We start from the raw sequence: 19,228 nt of genomic DNA on the forward strand, positions 1-19,228 counted from the left end.
TGTTCACAATGAATTACAGTGTTGGTCTGACATTCATACCTAGAGCATTGACTTATCATCCAAAATATTCTGTGTATTTGTATATGACACAAACGCTGTCTTGATCATAGCTCATTTGGTCTTTTTGGCTACTTGCATCTTTCTCTGTCTACGTCAGGCTCTCTCCCTAGCTGGGCTTGGATCAGGTTTAACGGAAGCGCTGGTGGTTAATCCATTTGAGGTAGTGAAAGTGAGCCTTCAGGCCAACAGAAATTCCTTCAAAGTGGTAAGAGACAATAGTGACAATAGTGTTTTGAGATCTATTGTCATAATGTACTTTTAATGGTAAGCTTCTTCTATCCCTCTTGCCTATTTTCCCATCCAGCAGCCATCCACATTCACCCAGGCTCGAATGATTATTAATTCACATGGCTTTGGTCTGCGTGGGCTAAATAAGGGCCTGACCTCCACACTGGGACGCCATGGCGTCTTCAACATGATCTACTTTGGCTTCTACTTCAATGTTAAAAACACCCTTCCTGCCAGCCAGGTAAAGAAAAGTAACCTAGGGGGTGGTGGATATAAATCGGACATCACAAAGACGTGCTCTTGTTTTTAATGACACCTATAGAGCAAGTACTGTAATAACGATGCAAACTGATTTTTACGCTGTACTAAATTAGAAATCTGTCTAATAAGCTGTTAAGGTTTGAAAAGAGAGGGAGAGAAGTAGAGAGGTAGAGGAAAGGAGCTGCTAAGATCAACCATACTAATCCTTTCTATGTTTGTGCTCTGTCACATCCTCAAAGGTTCACATTACACATCCGGCAGGGTTCTACTCCCAAACAAAAGATAATTTTGTTAAATCGAAACGAAGCCATATGCTCCACGTGTATATACTAGAGCATTAGATTAACTCCAATTAACTAATTGGAAGCAGGCAGTGGTATTGTTTCAGTATTGGAGAGTTACAGTGTAAGAGCTGCAGAACATTTAATGTCCTCCTGTAGATTTGAACTCAGAATGTCATTGTCTAAAAAGCTGCCTGTCTGATGAGGCCTGAACCCGATATTTACGACTCTCTCAGAGCCAAACAGATGAGCAAAATTGTAGAGGAAAGCTGAACTTTGGGGGCTTTGAGGTTTCAGCTTGAGTCATTCTATAGACATTAAAATTCATGTAGCCCGATCGAGATTAATCAGTGATTCATCTCCTCCGGTGGTTTCTGGCCACAAGTAAGCATGGCCATCTGACTATGTGCACTGTGTGCTATTTTTACAGTAATGCTGCAGTAATCCAATTATGTTTTAATACTGAATTTGGTTATAGGGGGCATCCCGTAAGAACCATAGTCCTGTGTGTTTGAAATGAGGAATGCTAGAATGGCTGAATGGTGTGTTGACTGTGTAGTAGTAGACCCAGTGCTGGTAGTGCTTTTCAGAACAGTGCTCCTCCCCCTGCTGCAGACTTTTGGATTAGCTGTTGATTCAGCTCGTCACTCAGGGTGTCCGCTGCTTTGAGAAAGGCCGTACACAGCAAGGCTGCTGTCATTTGTAAAAATATCCTGGCCAATTAGCTGTCAGAGCGGCATGGGTCTGGCCTTTTTTTGGTACTGTAATACTCTGGTGCCGAGTCACAGCCCAATTACCCAAATTGTCCCCATATGCCTGCCCAGTCTGCCTGCATGAACCCTGTTTATAAATCCTATCGCCAAAGCTCACCCTGTATCATGTGATGTGCCTCAGCCAATAGGAGCCACACTGTTTTTAGGGAAACTCTAATCTGCCTCCTGCTACCATAAAATGATCTGAGCTTTCATGCCAGCTTGTAATCATATTCATGACCCCCTCCCCTTTCTCCTTCCTATGTTACTCTCTCTATTTACTGTCTCTTTACTGCTCTTCCACTCCTACAATTTAGTTTCTACAGCCAAGAGGGATGCCCCTCAGTGGCACATTTTCCACTCTTCACTGATTCCACATTTGCTGGTCTGTGTTTTCAAAGAAGATGATTAAGTCAAACTCAGAAAATAGAAGGACAACCACTGCATACTTTAGTGGACAGCTGTTTTGTGTTCTATATGTCTGGTTTATGTTTTTGAAATTCAGCTCTGAAATCTCATTTTCTCCACAAACATTAGAATCATGTTCAGCTTTCCAAAACAATATGTTAACAAACCTGCAATTGCTCCAGAACTCCCTGCCACGAACGTTCAGAACCACATACTGAAATGAAACTGATCTTTATGCTCTGGGCCATAAAATATCTTGGTCTTCTGCATTAAATTTAGATTCTTCCCAGTATCTCCTTTTTCATTTCTCTCTGAAAGGATCCTCGTCTGGAGTTTATGAGAAAGTTTACTATAGGTTTGCTGTCAGGAACCATCTCATCGTGTGTGAACATCCCCTTTGACGTGGCGAAGAGCCGTATCCAGGGTCCCCAGCCAGTCCCAGGGGAGATAAAGTACAGGAGCTGTTTCCAGACCATGACTCTGGTGTACCGTGAAGAAGGGTGAGCTCTACTTTCTGCTGTCAAACTGAGACATTCAAACTGAGTAAACACTGCAGATCAATTTACACATAAATGAAACAATGAATGAATTAATAAATAATTTACCTGAGGTATCTTTGTTATTATTGTGTGGGTTAGAATTTTTTTTTTCAATATTTTTACCACATTAGGTCTTAATTGATTTTATTTATCTTCTCTCATCTGACCTTATTGTGAGGCTCACTACTAGTCAATGAGCAGCAAAAAGCAACTTTTGTTGATACATTAAATATTGATGTCCTGTGAGATACAGGCATTTCTCTACCAACAACCCTTAGTTGTATCTAGTGAATGTTCACATTCACATTTTGCTAGATATTTGCTTTTCTGTTTCATGAATACTGAGAACATTTATACTCTTTTCATTTATTGAGTTTTCTAGCATAATAATAACAAAGATTATACTTGTTGATATGCTGCTATGTTTGTTATACTGAAAATTGTAGTAATGAATTTGCAGTGATTTTGTTTTTCTGAGGTCCTGAGTGCCATTGCTTTAGTAGATACAGGGTCTCTTTCGGTTGACAAGCTTGCAAGTGAATTCATTGCTTTTATGAGCCTTCATGGTCATGATTTGCTCCTTTTACTTTGCTCATGGAGACTGGCAGACTGCTTCTTATTAGATCAGTTGGGGCCTGGGTTAAGGTGGGGTTGGGTGTGTGTGTGTGTCATTTTCTGTGTGTGTGACTGAGCCACTAAGTGTAGCCGTTTGAGCTTTGGGGTGCTGAGAGGGTACCCCCTCTATCCTATTTTGTCCAATGCTCTAACACAACACAGTCCTAGCTAATTAGTGGTCCCTATGGGATACGTCGTTAAGCAGGTCCTAACGAGGTGCACGGCGCTCAACGGGTCAGTTTAATCAGACAGCGGGGCAGGGAGGAAGTGGCTCGAGCCTTATTAACGCCAGCAGAAGCAGGGGACAGAGGCTGGGACACGGAGAGTGGCGACCCCGAGCCAAAGATCAGCTTGAACACATTAGGGGCAGGTACACAACATGGCCAGATTTTAGGGCTCTGTATCTGCTCAAGGACCACGGGGCATGTGCATAATCCTTTTTTCTAGTACTAGTGTTCAGAATTGTAGCAATCCATTGATATATACATATTAAATTGGAAATACCGTACTCTTTATTGACTCAGTACTTTTTTTAACGTAAATGAAATGTTAAGTGTTTAAAGGCTATTGAAAATTAGATCCACCATTGTATTAGATCACATTACTTAATATGTATTATGGAAATGTTTTTTTAAAATGACCTTTTGTGCTTTACATACATTGTCTCTGATTTTTGTTTTTATAGATATCTTGCATTATACAAAGGACTAATTCCCAAGATCATGAGACTTGGACCAGGTAATCTAAAAAACAGTGTATAATCCAGAATTAAATTTGCTATAACATTTCATGTTATGTTGATTGATTCTCATGCCATGTGATTGTCTGTATGTAGGAGGTGCTGTCATGCTGCTAGTCTATGAATATGTCTCCAGCTGGCTACAAAGAAACTGGTGATAAGAGCTGTCAAGCAGCAGACAGATTTCACACTGTAGGTTACATGTACATGCATGCATCAGCTATCAAAATCATGCCAATGTGTTTTAAGATAAAAAAATAATAATAATAAAGAATAAAATGGCTTAATAGCAATTATTGACCAGGATTGGCCCTGAACTACAAAATCATGTTTTATATCTCATTACGTATCATATCTCATTCTGCTCATTGATTTTGAGAGAAATGTATATTTTTTTAATATTCCCATGAGGTATTTATTTCTGTGATGCTACGATGTTAAGGGAAGTTAATATGCACTGGTACTGTAACCGCAGCTTCACTTCACACCCAAACAAAGACCACAGTCTTTTACACTCACCACTAGCAGGAAATGGGATCAGATTCAGCTTACATTAATACAAGAAATAAGACTATTTCTAATGGAAGCTCACTTCCTCTCTTATGGAACACCACCAGAGAATCCCATTTAGCTCCAAAAAGTGTACTGATGAGGGTGGAGTTGAGCTCAACTCAAGTGTAGTCACTCATGTTAAGATGTTGTATCAGATGATTAGTGATAATTCAGTATTTACCACAAGTCAATACTCGTTTCTATGTCTCAAGGCACTTCTTGTGAAATGTGAAAGAGGCAAAAAAGTATGTTGTATTTCTTTTGCTCATGATTAATTGTAATTTATAAGGAACCTTGGGTCATTTTCACTTTATTCTGTGATATATAGCATTCTAATTTTACATTGATCTTAACGTGCGATGAACTTCATAGCAATTATGAGTACTGAATTTCAAATATATTATTTAATATTGAATTTTTGTGTTTAAAACTTTTTACTAAGGAATCAAGCAGACCAAAAGTCTTTGATACATAGCTCTCACGATTCCAGATTATTAAGATATGCAAAAAGAGACTGAAGGAGAATGGAAAACAAAAACAAAGTACCATAAGGACAAAACAGAACAACTATCCCCATACTACCCTCCCCTTTTAGGGACTTAAGTCGTGTCACCTTAATGTGGTGGTCAATATTGATTTTTTTTTTTTAAATAATCCATCATGTTAATGATATTTGAAGAGTTTACAATGTTTCACAATGTTTGTAACTAAATATGCCTTGTGATCGTAGGACTTGAATTGTTGCTCTTGATTTTTAATTTTGTTTAAGTGCTGTCATAGATCAATTGCAAACCGATTAAATGTGTCCTATTATTTTTAAGTCTTCTTAATGAAGGCACAATAAAGAATGAAGGTTAGAGGTTGTAGGGGGACAAGGAAACATTTTAAGCAATTTGTATATTAATTAAATGTACATATATTTACACATATTCTTACTGGTCATACTCCTGGAAATAAACATTCAAAGAAAACAAGAAATACTAAAATATGATGTTATATGTATATGATTTCATGGACCTGGCAAGAAAAAAGTCTTTAATGGAAATGTTTGTTGGAGACATTTGAAATAAAATTCTCTGCTTTTTATTCTGGTATATTTTTATATTCATATTGTCATGCACATGGTCAACTCCAGTAGTAGCCTTTTACCTCCTCTGTCTTTTATTCCATGTATAATTGATCTGTGTGTGGAACATTATCATGTCAATACTAGTTATTCATTTTTTCTTCTTCTTGTGTCCTTTCCATCTCCTCTCAGAAACCTTGCTGATGAAACTTTGTGGATGCCTGTCAGCCATCGCAGCTGTTCAAGCTAACAACAATCTGTCAGTCAGCTCTTCTAGCCTGCAGGCTGATGCAGCATAACTCAGCTCATGTTAAAATAACAAAACCATGAAATGCACATATGTTGACAAATGAATGGACAAACTGTTTTGCTCTGTCCCACTTTGCTCGACGCCCACTCACTGATTCCCTGTCATATACATATACATATACATAAAGGGCTTTAAGCACATGTACACCCAAGACCAAAAAGGACTTTAATAGAAATGTTTATGGTGTCCCTTTAAATTTCATTTTGATGTCTGTTATATTTTAATTTGAATATTATAGTATTATTGTCTATAACCCCAACAATATTGCCTTTTTAATGTGATTAATTAAGTCAAAACTTAATTGAGCCATTTTTATCTGTTTAAAAAATCTTTCAAAGCATATTGAATATTATATTCTTTATATAGCGTTGTGCCGATGTTCTAAAGTAAGCTGTCTGAAATGACATTTTCCTTCTGGAGAAGCCTTGAACTCAAAATAAATCTGTTAAGCAAGTAGTATAAAGTATGTACCCTTACTGGAAATACCATGCCCTCTCTGTTTCAGTCCCGTTCAGTCCTGTCCATTTTACTTTCTCTTCCAACCAGCTTTGTGTTTATACATCTGATATGGCCATGCTGGAAAACACAATGACCGCGGCTCTTTGTTTCTGTAGCTGGCAGCGTATGTGGGTAGTATCCTGCAGTTTGTATCTTTCTGTCTCGCTAAATGGCTGTAACTTGTTTAAGTTCTATAATACAATAAGTTGCTAGGCTCATTAGCTATGACTTCAGATTTTTTTGCTTGAGGGCGTGTGATATCAGGTCTAAGCAGTGAAGTTTAAAGACAGTGACTCTCAGCAGCTCTGCTATGTGCTGGAATGCTATGTTGTAGAGTCACTTTGTCTTGTCGGCTTGTCTTCTACATTATGAATTACCAAGGCTTTTCACGAGTATATTCAAGTCTCTGTATTTCAGAACATTCCATTTATCGTCATAAGCCTCCATTCAATTCTCAAGAATTCCCAACTTCTTGCGGTTGTCTTCAGTTACTGCAGATAATTGAATGAACACGTAACTTCTGTATCTATTTATAGGCTTAACAAAATGAAAATGTCTATTTTGACTACATTTCATAGCATTTTTAAAAATCCTATTTACTCCACCCCATACTTTAACTTAATTGCACTGTATATAGTTGCTGGGCTTTTTCCTATCATTCTTAACCCGAGCAGTGTGAAATGCAATCAGCACGGACAGCAAGGCTGTGCTTTCCATAAGTGGATCCACTCAGACTAGAAGGCGCAAACTCACCTGTGTGTGTTTAGAACATGTTTTTCTAATACACCAGGGAAAACAGTCTGCTTATGGTCATTATTAAATCAAGCTAGCACATTCACCATGTTCTCCAGTATTGTTTTAGACCCTGTTTAATGTTACCATACCCACAGTCCTGTCTAAAGCCTGATTGCACACAGTCAGCTAAAGATAACCATGTGACATTTCACATTGCTTTCTATATGAATTAATTCCAAACAGGTGTGTGTGTGTGTGTGTGTGTGTGTGTGTGTGTGTGTGTGTGTGCACGTGCGCGCGTGTGTGCATGTTTTAAGGGTGGTGTGGTAGTAAAATGAAAGTTTAAGTGTTTGCTCTGTCATGTTCTCATGCATTTCCTGTGTGCTGTAGAGGAAGATTAGCTTGTTTCACAATTTTTCAACACATTAAGACATGTCCAAAGTGAATTCTTCTACTTATAATCAATCTTAGCTTAATGAAGCCAATGTGGAACACATGGCTATGTGGTTTTTCTCTCTAGTTTTGGCAATTAACATTATGGATATAAATGTTATTCATCCTTGATCACACAAAGATGCATATATAGATGAAATATGTGGTTAGTGTGTCGAATACATGGCTACAATCTGTATGTTAAATCCATGCAGGTGTGATGTCAACGTCCGTGTCCCTGAGCCCAGCAGACAGGTAAATGGCATTCAAAGCTCTTCATTTGAATCGAATGACGTCACTAGAATGGTGTGCTGGCTGTGATGCACTGTACATGTGGTGCTTTTTCGGTGGTTCATATACGGTCACTGCGAATCTGAAGCAACGGTCCGTGACCACGGTGCCAGGGTGTAGGTGTTTTCCAAGTCAAATCAGCAGCAGCACTGGGTCAGCTGTTTACACTGCAACATGTGGGGACTGTTGCAACATGTGGGTAAGTTGTAACTTCGCTGTTGGTTTTCTACATTTTAATTCAGGAACACAGGGGCATGGCACATGTGCGAGGCACAGGCGAGCATATAAAAATGCTGCATTAAATAATCATTATACATCATAAGCAAAATGCATTCAAGATTTGTGCCTGCTAAAATCGTGTGTTTAGTGTGTACATTTTCACAGCCTTATGCTAAAATGACCTTTTCATCATCTGCTTCAGTTTTTTGTTGTGTTTTTAAAAAAAAAAAAAATAAATAAATAAATAAATAAAGCAAAATAGATTAGTATGCTCTATGATTTGTGGTTATATTGTGGTATAATCAAACCCCTTATATGACAGATTTATGTTTTTGTATACAACATGTATACAGTATACATGCTGGTGTTTGGGAGCTCTGGAGAACGTGAAAAAAGATATATTGTTTAGTTTGTTTAAAGTTGCTCTAAAAAAAGAAATACTTTAATTCAAACGTTCAATGTCTGTAACGATGATCTGTGATTGCTTAAAAATCTAAACTAAGGCCCTAGTTCAAGGTAGCTGCCAATATCTGGAACAAATCAGAGAGAACAACAATGACATTGAAATACTTTTTTGGTCACTGAAACCAAAAGTGATGTCAGTACATATTTCCTGTCATATAAAATCAGCTTACCAGCATCAGACCAATATGAATGTTTACCACGTTGCAACTTAATTTGCTTATTGATAAACTGTGAACTTTAAAACTAGAAATAGACAATATAGCACATTGGCTCACTTAAAAATTTGATAGTATCACAAATATGGGATTTGATATGCATACTTTATATTTAGTTAAAGTATACTATTATATTTTCCATAATACTACTACTACTACTACTACTACTACTACTACTACTACTACCACTACAATAATAATAATAATAATAATAATAATAATAATCTGTATATGGCGAGGAACACTTGAAAAAATAATCCATAAATTGAGGTCTGTCATTTGTCTCATTTAATAAGATACATTCAATTTCATTGTGCAACCTTTGGAAGTGTGCAGCTTCACTGGTCATTAATGTAGTATGAATGAATGCCGGTGATGTCAGAATGTGCATCACTGTCTCACACTGGCTCTGCTTGCATTGATGTGTAATAATTGCACAGCATTCAACGTACCTTACAGACTAATAAATAAATGGAATAACTTCTCCCAAAAGCTCTGGTATACAATAGAAGAGAAGTGAAATTGGTATCCTAAAAATGGTATTTTTATCAAATTGTGACAATAACAAAAGCAAAACATCTGAACTTTAGTTATTAATAACACCCTGAAACACTTAACTGCTGACTGACCAGTTCTTTTACATAATGCTTATTCAGTATATATATTCACAGAAAGAACATTACTGAAGTTGAGCTAGCAAGAAATCCTTTCGTTGAGGAAGGTTCAATCTGCTCTGATCTGCAACATGGTCTATGAGGACACTCTCCTCTGCACCATGGACAGAAAGAACTAGCACTGACTCTCTCTCTCTCTCTCTCTCTCTCTCTCTCACTCACTCACTAGCAAACATAGAGTCTGTGGGGATTAAACCAGGGAAGAGCTGGACTCCTCAGGCAAGTCATTCATAAATATATCAGAGGGCTGACATTAGTCCATCCAGCATTGGCTTTTCCGGGAAGTCCTGTCCCACATATGCTGTCCTCCTGCTCTAAATCAGACAGCAGAGGCAGTGACAGGGTGCATAGAGTCCCGGGCGGCTGCCATACTCTTGAAAGCCAACGGGGCAGTGATGTCACAACTGTGGGGAGAGTGAACACTGCCACTGGGTGGCTGCCATGTGGGGCCGGTCACATAGGCCGACGTGGTGCCGCTGTACCCCATGTAAGGCGACACTTGGGTGGGAGGATGGTAGGGATGGATGCTGGGAGCTGTGACATAGCTGTTCACTGTGGGCAATCCATTCGGCATCTGTGTGGGAGAGAGTCAAGGTGAGGCATAAGTGAGAGTGACCAGACAAACAGCAAGAGATAACCTATCATCACCTATAAGAATGAGAAAGAATGACTAAACAGCAAAAGACTAGAGTCAGAGGCTTGGATGTAGAATTTTAATCAGAATGAAACATAAAGAATACTAAATGACATAAGATTTTCTATGGAAAACAGAAAGGCTATATAGAAACAATAAGAGGAATGTTTAGGATAGGATTTTCAAAGCATATCTGAAATTATTTTTTTTTTCAATCCATATTTGAAACTATGAGCTCTCTAATTCAACTTCTCCATTGATGAAATATCATTTATGCCACTGGATTTGACTATGATTTACCCATAAGTCCTGGCCAATTGTTTTTCACCCTTCACCTACAAATAGTGCTCAAAGAGAGCTTACTTAGGTGAGCAATCTGGATCTATAGATGAATTTCAGAAATATAATTAATTGATGGCAACATTTAACATCTGGTTAAAAACACACATATGCATTGCTTGATAAGTTCAAATTAAACTTTCCTGCATGTAAGAAAACCACACCAATTAAACAAATTAGAATGAAACAGAGCAGACTATTCTGATTGTTTTTTATTTAATTTAATTTTTTATGTTAGACTAGCTGCACACTGATTTAGACTTAAATTTCTTGTCAACCATTTCCTCACATTTCTCAGAGGACTTTCTGGGGATTTTCAGTGCCTTACTGTAATCGTGAAATTAATATAAGCCATACGTATAGGCTTACTACAAATGCCTACAGGCACTAGAACAAGCATATAGGCTTGCTACATAAGCCCACAAGCATATAAAAAATTATGAGCAAAATTATCGATGTGTTTTAAACAACCTGGCTTGCTTTCTCTCAGGTAATAACCAACAGCTACTAAAGTTGCAGCTGAAGAAATAAAATACAAGGAGTTGATACACAAGTTTACGAGATCAAATAATAATAATAATAATAATAATAATAATAATAATAATTTATTACATTCTTTCGAAAAATTATTGATGAAATTATACAAGGATTTTTTTCTTCGTTGTTAAATGAGCAGATGCTATCTTCTTCTTCTTATAATTAATTTTCATATATTAATGTTAATGTTCAGAGGGATGTTGGGGTTTGTTTGTTTGTTTGTTTGTTTTGTTATGCTTGGTTTCCCAAAAGCATGGTAGCACACGTTTATCGTTACATGGTAGAGCGAGCATCACCCTGAACACTCTTTCTACCAGATGACGAGCTGAACTTTACGATGCTTTTTGGAAACTAAATGTGATGTAGACCCAGTAATGTATAAAAAATAATAATAATAATAATAATACATATAGTAATAATACAACTGTATATATTATATTAATTAATAACATATACTGATATATTTAATAATAGACTAAAATAATAATAGGCCTAATAATCATCATCATCATCATCATCATACATCATAATTCCCCTTAGACTTAATTAAGAATAATTTAGCAATTCGCTCGCTTTTTTCCCACCGACAAAAAAAAGTGTTTAAATCCAGGTTTATTCGTAATATCAGGTCATTTATCGTCAAAATCATCCCCAGACTACGGGATTAGCGGCTTTTTAAGGTTGCATAGCATAACTCCATAGGGAGTAGACAAGTATTAGACTTTGAAGTCACTTATTCTGAAGAGTCATAATGGCCTGGGAGTCTAGGCAGCGCTCATGCGCCGGTAATAAAGATTTATTCCGTCGTATTCCACGAGACATAAACCTCTAATCTCCTGTAATAATCGATTAATCAATTGCCTCACGGCGTTTCAGTGCCTCTCTCCTCCCATCAGTGACAGACGTCATCAATCCGGCTTCTCTTCTTCTTTATTATTATTGTTGTTGTTGTTGTTGTTGTTAGTATTAGTATTTGTATTATTCCCGTTTCCAAAACCCACATGCGTTGCACAGTCCCATACTAAGTAGTAGCTTTTATCAAAATAATACACCACCTGTGTTGGAGTACTAATGATAGCGTTCAACTGAGGTGAAATCGCGCGCCCGCGCAAAAGGCTACAAACCATCCTGACACACGCGCGCAACTCGCGGCACTGATACTGCGCTGTGAATCGGAGCGGGGGAAAAGTGATAAAAGGCGAAAAACCATATGCATTTGGACTCATAACAAATGTATAAATAATACTAAATAAGATTGCACAAATTCACACGGAAACACTCGTTTTCATTGAGACGACAACTGCTACGGACATGAGCACAATCAGTGACCGACATTCAAACAATCAGAATTTGGTTCTTTTCTGGTTTAAAACAGCGCCTTCATTTTTGCCGTTTTTGTTTGTGTGTGTGTGTGTGTGTGTGTGTGTGCCGCCTGGTTTAATATTGCTGGAACAACTGACAAACAGAGCTGGAGAAGAAACGCACCTCTTCATCCCCCAAAAGACGACAGAGCTATTTAAACCGCTTTTTTTAAAAAATCACTTTCAGTGGGTATTGAAGTGCTTAGCTTTTCAGTGAGTTCATGTATAATAAAAATTATACATAAATACAACATTTAATCAATATTTAAAATGAAACAGCCAGTATGCTAGGACTATTATAAATACATATTATAAATATATATTTTAACAACTTTAACAAAATGTTTTTGTCTTGAAAAAAAAATAATAAAAAAAAAATAATGACGAATAACTCCCTTCACTGGTAGAATTTTCACTGAAAGTCAGAAAAGTGATTCAACTGTTCATCAAAATTCATCAGAGAAATTACGCCCAGGGTAAACTCATGTATACAAGGATGCAAAATTTCGTTTTTAAACAGTAAAAAAGCAACAAATAAATAGTCTTCTTCTTTAAACTAAGGAGTATATTAAATAATTTAAAAATGCATTAGTTATTAAATAATCCAGGGTTATTTAATATGTTGTGATGATGTGGAAATGCGTTTTTGCACTGATACTGACAAGCAGAGTTAATCACAAGCGTATATTAGATTGTACGGTATTAAAATACATTTAGGCCATTAAGTACATAGACAGTATAGCGTACAGATTAGGATTAAACTTAATCGGGCACATGCATCAATGCTTGTGACTGATTGGTTAGGTTAATTATTATTATTAATAATAATAATAATAATAATAATAATAATAATAATAATTCACAACAGTAATAATAATAATAATAATAATAATAATAATAATAATAATATAGGTGTCTAAAATGTAGCATCCCTGTCTGAGGCAAGGTCTCTAGGGATAGGTCTAGGTCATAGAGGAGACGCACATAATTATACACACACACACACCCACGCACACACACACACACACACACACACACACACACACACACACACACACTGCACATTCTGTCTGTGTTTATTAGTGAGTAGGCCTTCTGATAGAATTGACCGCTTTTTTCACAACTGTATTTTATTCTTTCATTTTAAAATGAGGATTAATTATTTATAGTATGTTCTTCTTCTTCTATAATTTTTTGTTTGTTTGTTTTTTTGTTGTTGTTTTTTACCTGTGAGCATTTCGCGTCAGCTTCTAAGTGAGGCTTATCCACGCCACTGACTAGTGGAGAGCTCGCTGAGGAGAAATTACTCCTGTTTATTGCGCTCCATTCTTCTAGTTTGGCGCTCGGAAAGGACGCACTGTCACTAACTGAGGGGGGCAAAACACAGACAAGGAAGATGGCAGTGAGAGAGGGCACACGTGGGCTCCAGCAGAACAGCTTCAGCTCCAGTATATAATCCCAGTCCCGCTATCCAATTCCTGTTCGTCAGGCCGCTGAATTTAGAGGAAAAGCAGTTGCTCTTACATCTGTCATATTATGGTGTTTTACCTTTTCTGCACTGAGCACAACGCCATTTTAAGCTTGGCTGTTAAATATTCAATTAATGTTTTCTGATGAATGGATGAGCCCCCAAGGATACTGCTGTTGTAAAGTGGACTGCTGAAATGTTCTGCTATATACTGTTTCAAGTGAGTGTGTGTGTGTGTGTGTGTGTGTGTGTGTGTGTGTGTGTGTGTGTGTGCGTGTGTGGTGCGCTGGTCAAACCTTGCCTTTGCTTGCAGCATAGTGGAAATAGAAGGCGCTTCTTTCGTGTAATGACCAGGAACATTTACTGAGCTTCCTGTGAGGCCAAATTAGATTTACTCTAACCGCTTTCGTTTTGTCCGTGATGGATATTATATTATACATGCTTTGTAAAGGTTGAAATTGGAAAAGGAAGGCCACCAGGTCTGTAACACGAGAAAGAGGGGGGGGGAGTATAGTAAGAATGGTTTTGTCGTTTCCCCCTCACGAGATCAGTGTATTCTTATTATTTTACAGCAATTAAGACAGACAAAAATGTGTTTAATTAACACCTGCAGTGTTTATATAATTCCAGCTGGACACACAGAAATGAACGCTGTAGGTGTTAATTCAACGCCGTAGGTGTTCATTCAGAACTGAGGATTCTGCAGTGTGTGTGTGTGTGTGTGTGTGTGTGTGTGTGTGTGTGTGTGTGTGTGTGTGTGTGTGAGTGTGTGTGTTTTGGCTGTACAAACCTATGTAGGTCTGTGCTCCAACTGATAAACAAACTAAAGTTAATTTTTCTATATGTCTTAAATCACTCTGATGATTTTTTGTCAGGCCTACATGTAGCTATTAATAAATGAACTGCATTGTGAAGCAGTAGTCTCAGTACTAAAACGTCTCACTCCACATAGTGTACTTTACTCCAGCTTTCAGAACCTGCCGCAAACATCTGCGAATCATTTGGAAACGCATAAATTGTTTATAAAGTCGGCCTTTGAGAACACATTCTTCGCTGGTATTTCTTGTTCGGTACGAATATCTGCGTCGCCTTTGAAAAGAGTCGTGCTGATTAGATTGATTAAATGTGAGCTACATGGACTGCGGCCTTTGGGAAGACGCACATGCTTCTGTAATCACAAGGGACCCGAGACAGTAGCTACATTTCACAAACCTGTTCTGTCTTCAGCCAAAAGATCAATTTGCAAAAATTATCGCTGAATTTCAACGCGGTCATTTTTTCGTCTCAGTGTAATTCATATAGTTATACTTGAGAGGCCGTACATGCTAGGCTATATTATATATATATATATATATATATATATATATATATATATATATATATATATATAATTTTATTTATTTAAATTACCATTACATCGTTCAACCACAGTGACGTGACTGTAATGTGCTGTGACATCTGAATATATTTTACCTCTATGCATACTTGAAGTTGATTAAAAAAATCTCAAACAAGCAGTGTAGTCTCAGTTGTTTTTTTAATTATGTAAACTTCAAACACCACATTTGATTTCTGCTTTTCTCTCAGTTGTTTGACTCGTCGTTTACCCGCTTTTAATATTACTGCCATCCACTCGGCCATTTGTTTTAAAATATGTATTCAGCCATATGAATTAAACTGAAATGAAGTATTTTTTACGACTGCACGTATGAGGAATATCTGAAAATAATCACAAGGCCATTTTCCCGATATGAACTGCCTTATTTCTATATAAGCTCTCTTCTACTCTGTGCATAAATGCGGTATTTCATTTACACAGTGTTATAGTGCTGTTAAGACACTGAAGGCTATAGTTTGTAACTTTTATAATCTGCTCTCTGCTAACCAAATCATCGTATACACACACACACACACACACACACGCACACACACACACACACAAACACGCACGCACACACACACACACACACACACACATTAAGTTAACTGAGGCAATAAAATGTAGTTTCCATTACCAAAAACTGAGAGTATGCTTACTTTGCTGCTCCGTTATTGATCGAATGCCAAGTATATCTGTGACAGAATGAGAAGAGGGCCATATTCTGTGCATAGCCATATGTCCCGGAAGAGCGGCCATGCCAGGGGGAGTTGGTACTTTAGTCCCTGTGGCTGCGATCGGAGTCGGATAAGAGTATAAGTGGTTATAGGGCAGCGTGGGCTGCGGCTGAGGGTGAGAAGTCTGCTTGCTCGGCTCATATTGGCTCTGCTGCGACAGATTCCCGATCTTGTTGCGCAGGATCCGGCTAATCGAGCTGACAGAGGGCAGATTGAATTTGTCACACACGCCATCGGCCAGCAGTCTGTCCCGAATCTCCCAGGCGAAAATGCCCGGGTCCCGCTGCTTGTAAGTCCTAATGTGCTTGACTACGGTAGGGGTGGTGACTCGCGGCTTGCTGCCGCCGATAGCGCCGGGCAGAATAGAACCCGTCTCGTTATAGCGGGCCAGAATCTTGCTCACACAGCCATGAGAGACCCGCAGCTGCCTGCTGATATCACACGGCCTGATTCCCAGCTGTGCCAGCTCTACAATCCTGAGGCGGATGGCGTTGGGTAGCGGTCTTCCGTTTACAAATACACCGCCGAGCTGGTTCACCTCCCCAAAGGCTGGTTCTAGTAAGAAAAGGAACCAAAAAGTGTTACATTTTTTATCGAAACACAGAATGCGTTAAACGCTGGTTGTTGTTAGATTGGCGATTCGACAAACAAACAGCCTAATCAAATCTAAAGTGTAATCAAGCCTTAAATAAAGGCCTTGAATTTCCAACCTAACCACGACTTGTGTAATGTATGGAGCAGTCCCATCTCCACATTTGTTTTACATCACATCATAGCTGACAGTAAAGGACTGGCGTACAGTCTAATATTGCATGGTCTAATGCAGGAGTGTGTTTACTAACGCGCGTCCATTACACATTCTGTAACGTATTCTAACACTGTTTATAATTAGCTATCAAAATGATACGTTTGCCCAAATAAAGCACATAGCACATTCATATATATATACTACTACTACTACTACTACCACAGTCGTAGGAACACTAAACAAGTGAGTGTGTGAATACCTCAACGGTAAAACGCCATTTTACGGGTACTGTGAAAGTGAATCACTTTAGGCTATCATGCGATCTGAAGTCTCCATCTCATGACACTATAATCTTGGACGGATTGTTTACAAAGGCTCCGTATTCAGGAGGAAAAAGACCCACTCTTGTTCTTACCCATTGCGCGTACGCCTCCGATGACAAACAGAAACCCCAACAGTGATGTCCTCTGAACAGCTTCGGTTCCAGTTTAGGTCTCTAAAGGCCTGCAGTCGAAACGGGGAAAAATCGATCGGCTGACGCAGATACGATAGCGATTAGTTGTAAGGGAGGCAAAATCGCCTTGTGTTTCCTGATGGCAAGGAGGACAGGCTTACATTTCAATCCGCGTCTGTGATGGGACGGCCTTACAAACTTTTCTCCAAACCAAAGACAAGCCGTCCAATCACCACTCGTCTTTACACTACACTGTTCAGCTATTGGTTGAAGAAGTTTGACATGACAAGCCGGCACAGTGCTCAGTTTTCCTCTTTTCAACTGGAAATAATGCAGCGTATCGAATTTATTTAGTGACTTAAAAATTGTAAGAGTTGTAATTCTGTCCTTAGAAGCATGTTTAAAGGTGACAAATCAGACTGAGACTGAAAGAGTTTTTGAAAAGTTGACACAAATTAACATAAATATTGATTTTTTAAAACGACAAATATGACATTTTCCTATAGGACTGACTGTCACCCAATTCATAGGAAGATTGCACTAAAATTAATTGAAATTTAGTTTAATAAAGAAGCGTTATATAAAAACAAATCATGAACACCAGCTGCAATCTGTGAATATTCTACATGGTTTAACTTTTTTTTTTCTTAAATCCTTATCTGAAGCTATAAATTTTCACCTTAGATATGACTGACAGAATTTTGTTTTTGTTGATTCTTCTTATGCTAAATTAATATTTCCATTTCTATTGATAATTTATTTATTAGGCTATTAAAATGTTTTCATATATCATATTCCAGCATCAAACAAAGTTTCGTTATACAGTTGTTAGTTCATTTAACGCAAATGCAGTGTGGGTTTTTTGTTTTGTTTTGTTTTTCTCTGTTTGATATTGTTTGTTTCCTGTTTTGATCAGTGCCACTGTTTTTCTTTCGGACAGCTCATGGTGCAGTGTAGAGGTCTTTCTGAGGCCCTGGTGTCAGGTGTAGGAGGCTATTGTTCGCATGCACTTCATTCTATTTGAACAGTCTGAAAGTCTTTGCATAGGGAGCCTAAGATGCTCTTGAGTCATTTGTATCACTGTTTCCTGTTTACCCAAGGGAACATTTTCACGGCTTCTATCGCTGTTTGATTTGCTCTTTCCCGTCTAAGCAGGTCTTTTTCACGGGTCACTTTACACTCTAGTGGGCACAGACAGGTACACCTTTACTTATTTAATAATCTTCAATATTTCTAAAGCGCTACATTTGTTTATTAATTGTAGGCTAATTATTTTTTTTCATTAATCTGTTTTATTGCGCTAAATGAGGGCAGTTGTAACCGTCACATGTTGTGCTCTCAAAATAGTTTTAAGCGTTTCTCTCTTAGAACTGTTAAGGTGAAACACAATATGTAGCTAGTGTGTTGTTTTAGGTTGGCCAATTTACACATTTTATTTTGCTCTTCTGAAAAGAGTGACATAACGTAGTAGGAACATAAGATCTGTTTCATATATAGCTTTAGGATAACTCAGAGCTGGCAAGCCTCAAGATAGAAATAATCATGAGATTGTAGTTATTTAAATGACACCGATCTTAGGCCTCAAACGAGCTTCTAAAAGATCTTAGTTTTGTAAACGTTTGTGTTATTAGAGAGAGATTAATTTGCATGAATGGTTAAGGGAAATTAAAGCTGCAGCCACCGGTGGTGAAGCGCAGAGAAGCATATGAAAGTGACTGCCAGCTGTTTCTTCATTTTTAGGCTTTGCAGTAAGCTTTTGCATTAAAACAAAGATGTTTTTCGTATTGATTGAAAATACACAAAGTACAAATGTCAATCGTTTACTTTCGCACGTAGGCTATTATTATTATTATTATTATTATTATTTTTTTTATTATTATTATTATTATTGTTGTTGTTGTTGTTGTTGTTGTTAGTAGTAGCAGTAGTAGGCTATATAAACTATGCAATGATATATACATATAATATAATATATACTGTAATATAGAGTGTGTATACGTAGGCCTATACAAATAATGTGGTGAAATAGTTTATATACGAATTATCTAAATAACGTGTAATAGCTTAGAATGTATCAGCGAACAAATTCAGCGCACGTAATGCCAGTACTTCTACCGATAGGTTACCATTTACCGACAGCTGTAATGTGACTACACATTACAGTTTATACCCATTACAAATGTGATCATCACTACTGTAACACCAGTGTGTTCTCAACAGCACAAGTTCTTC

General features: G+C 37.7%; 2 protein-coding genes across 3 annotated transcripts in view; one reads left to right on the forward strand and one right to left on the reverse strand.

Annotated features, from left to right (window-relative positions):
* Nucleotides 1-7,171, forward strand: part of slc25a21 (solute carrier family 25 member 21) — a 98,936-nt gene extending 91,765 nt beyond the window's left edge. The window contains exons 7-12 of one of the 2 annotated variants that reach the window (XM_053632591.1): nt 158-265; nt 365-529; nt 2,309-2,490; nt 3,830-3,882; nt 3,980-4,075; nt 5,694-7,171. In XM_053632591.1, coding sequence (XP_053488566.1) covers nt 158-265; nt 365-529; nt 2,309-2,490; nt 3,830-3,882; nt 3,980-4,041 — 570 coding nt within the window. In that variant the 3' untranslated portion in view covers nt 4,042-4,075; nt 5,694-7,171. The remainder of the gene's footprint in view (nt 1-157; nt 266-364; nt 530-2,308; nt 2,491-3,829; nt 3,883-3,979; nt 4,076-5,693) is intronic. The other variant, XM_053632592.1, reaches the window with a different exon arrangement.
* A 1,770-nt stretch (nt 7,172-8,941) lies between these two features.
* On the reverse strand, nt 8,942-17,512 carry pax9 (paired box 9). The gene is made up of 4 exons (XM_053633341.1): nt 16,958-17,512; nt 15,717-16,349; nt 13,439-13,578; nt 8,942-9,914 (listed from the first exon to the last, which is right to left on the reverse strand). Exons 1-4 carry the CDS (start codon nt 16,959-16,961, stop codon nt 9,660-9,662), a joined length of 1,032 nt encoding a protein of 343 aa, XP_053489316.1. The 5' UTR covers nt 16,962-17,512; the 3' UTR covers nt 8,942-9,659.
* Nucleotides 17,513-19,228: the final 1,716 nt, after the last annotated feature.

The sequence above is a fragment of the Ictalurus furcatus genome, chromosome 9 (assembly GCF_023375685.1).
Source record: "Ictalurus furcatus strain D&B chromosome 9, Billie_1.0, whole genome shotgun sequence".
NCBI lineage: Eukaryota > Metazoa > Chordata > Actinopteri > Siluriformes > Ictaluridae > Ictalurus > Ictalurus furcatus.

Excerpts from the sequence above, each read along its gene's own strand:
- pax9 (XM_053633341.1), bottom strand. Across the intron at positions 13,579-15,716 it reads ATCAATAACGGAGCAGCAAA|TTAGTGACAGTGCGTCCTTT; the intron begins GTAAGCATACTC and ends TGCCCCCCTCAG. Across the intron at positions 9,915-13,438 it reads CTGACGCGAAATGCTCACAG|ATGCCGAATGGATTGCCCAC; the intron begins GTAAAAAACAAC and ends TCTCCCACACAG.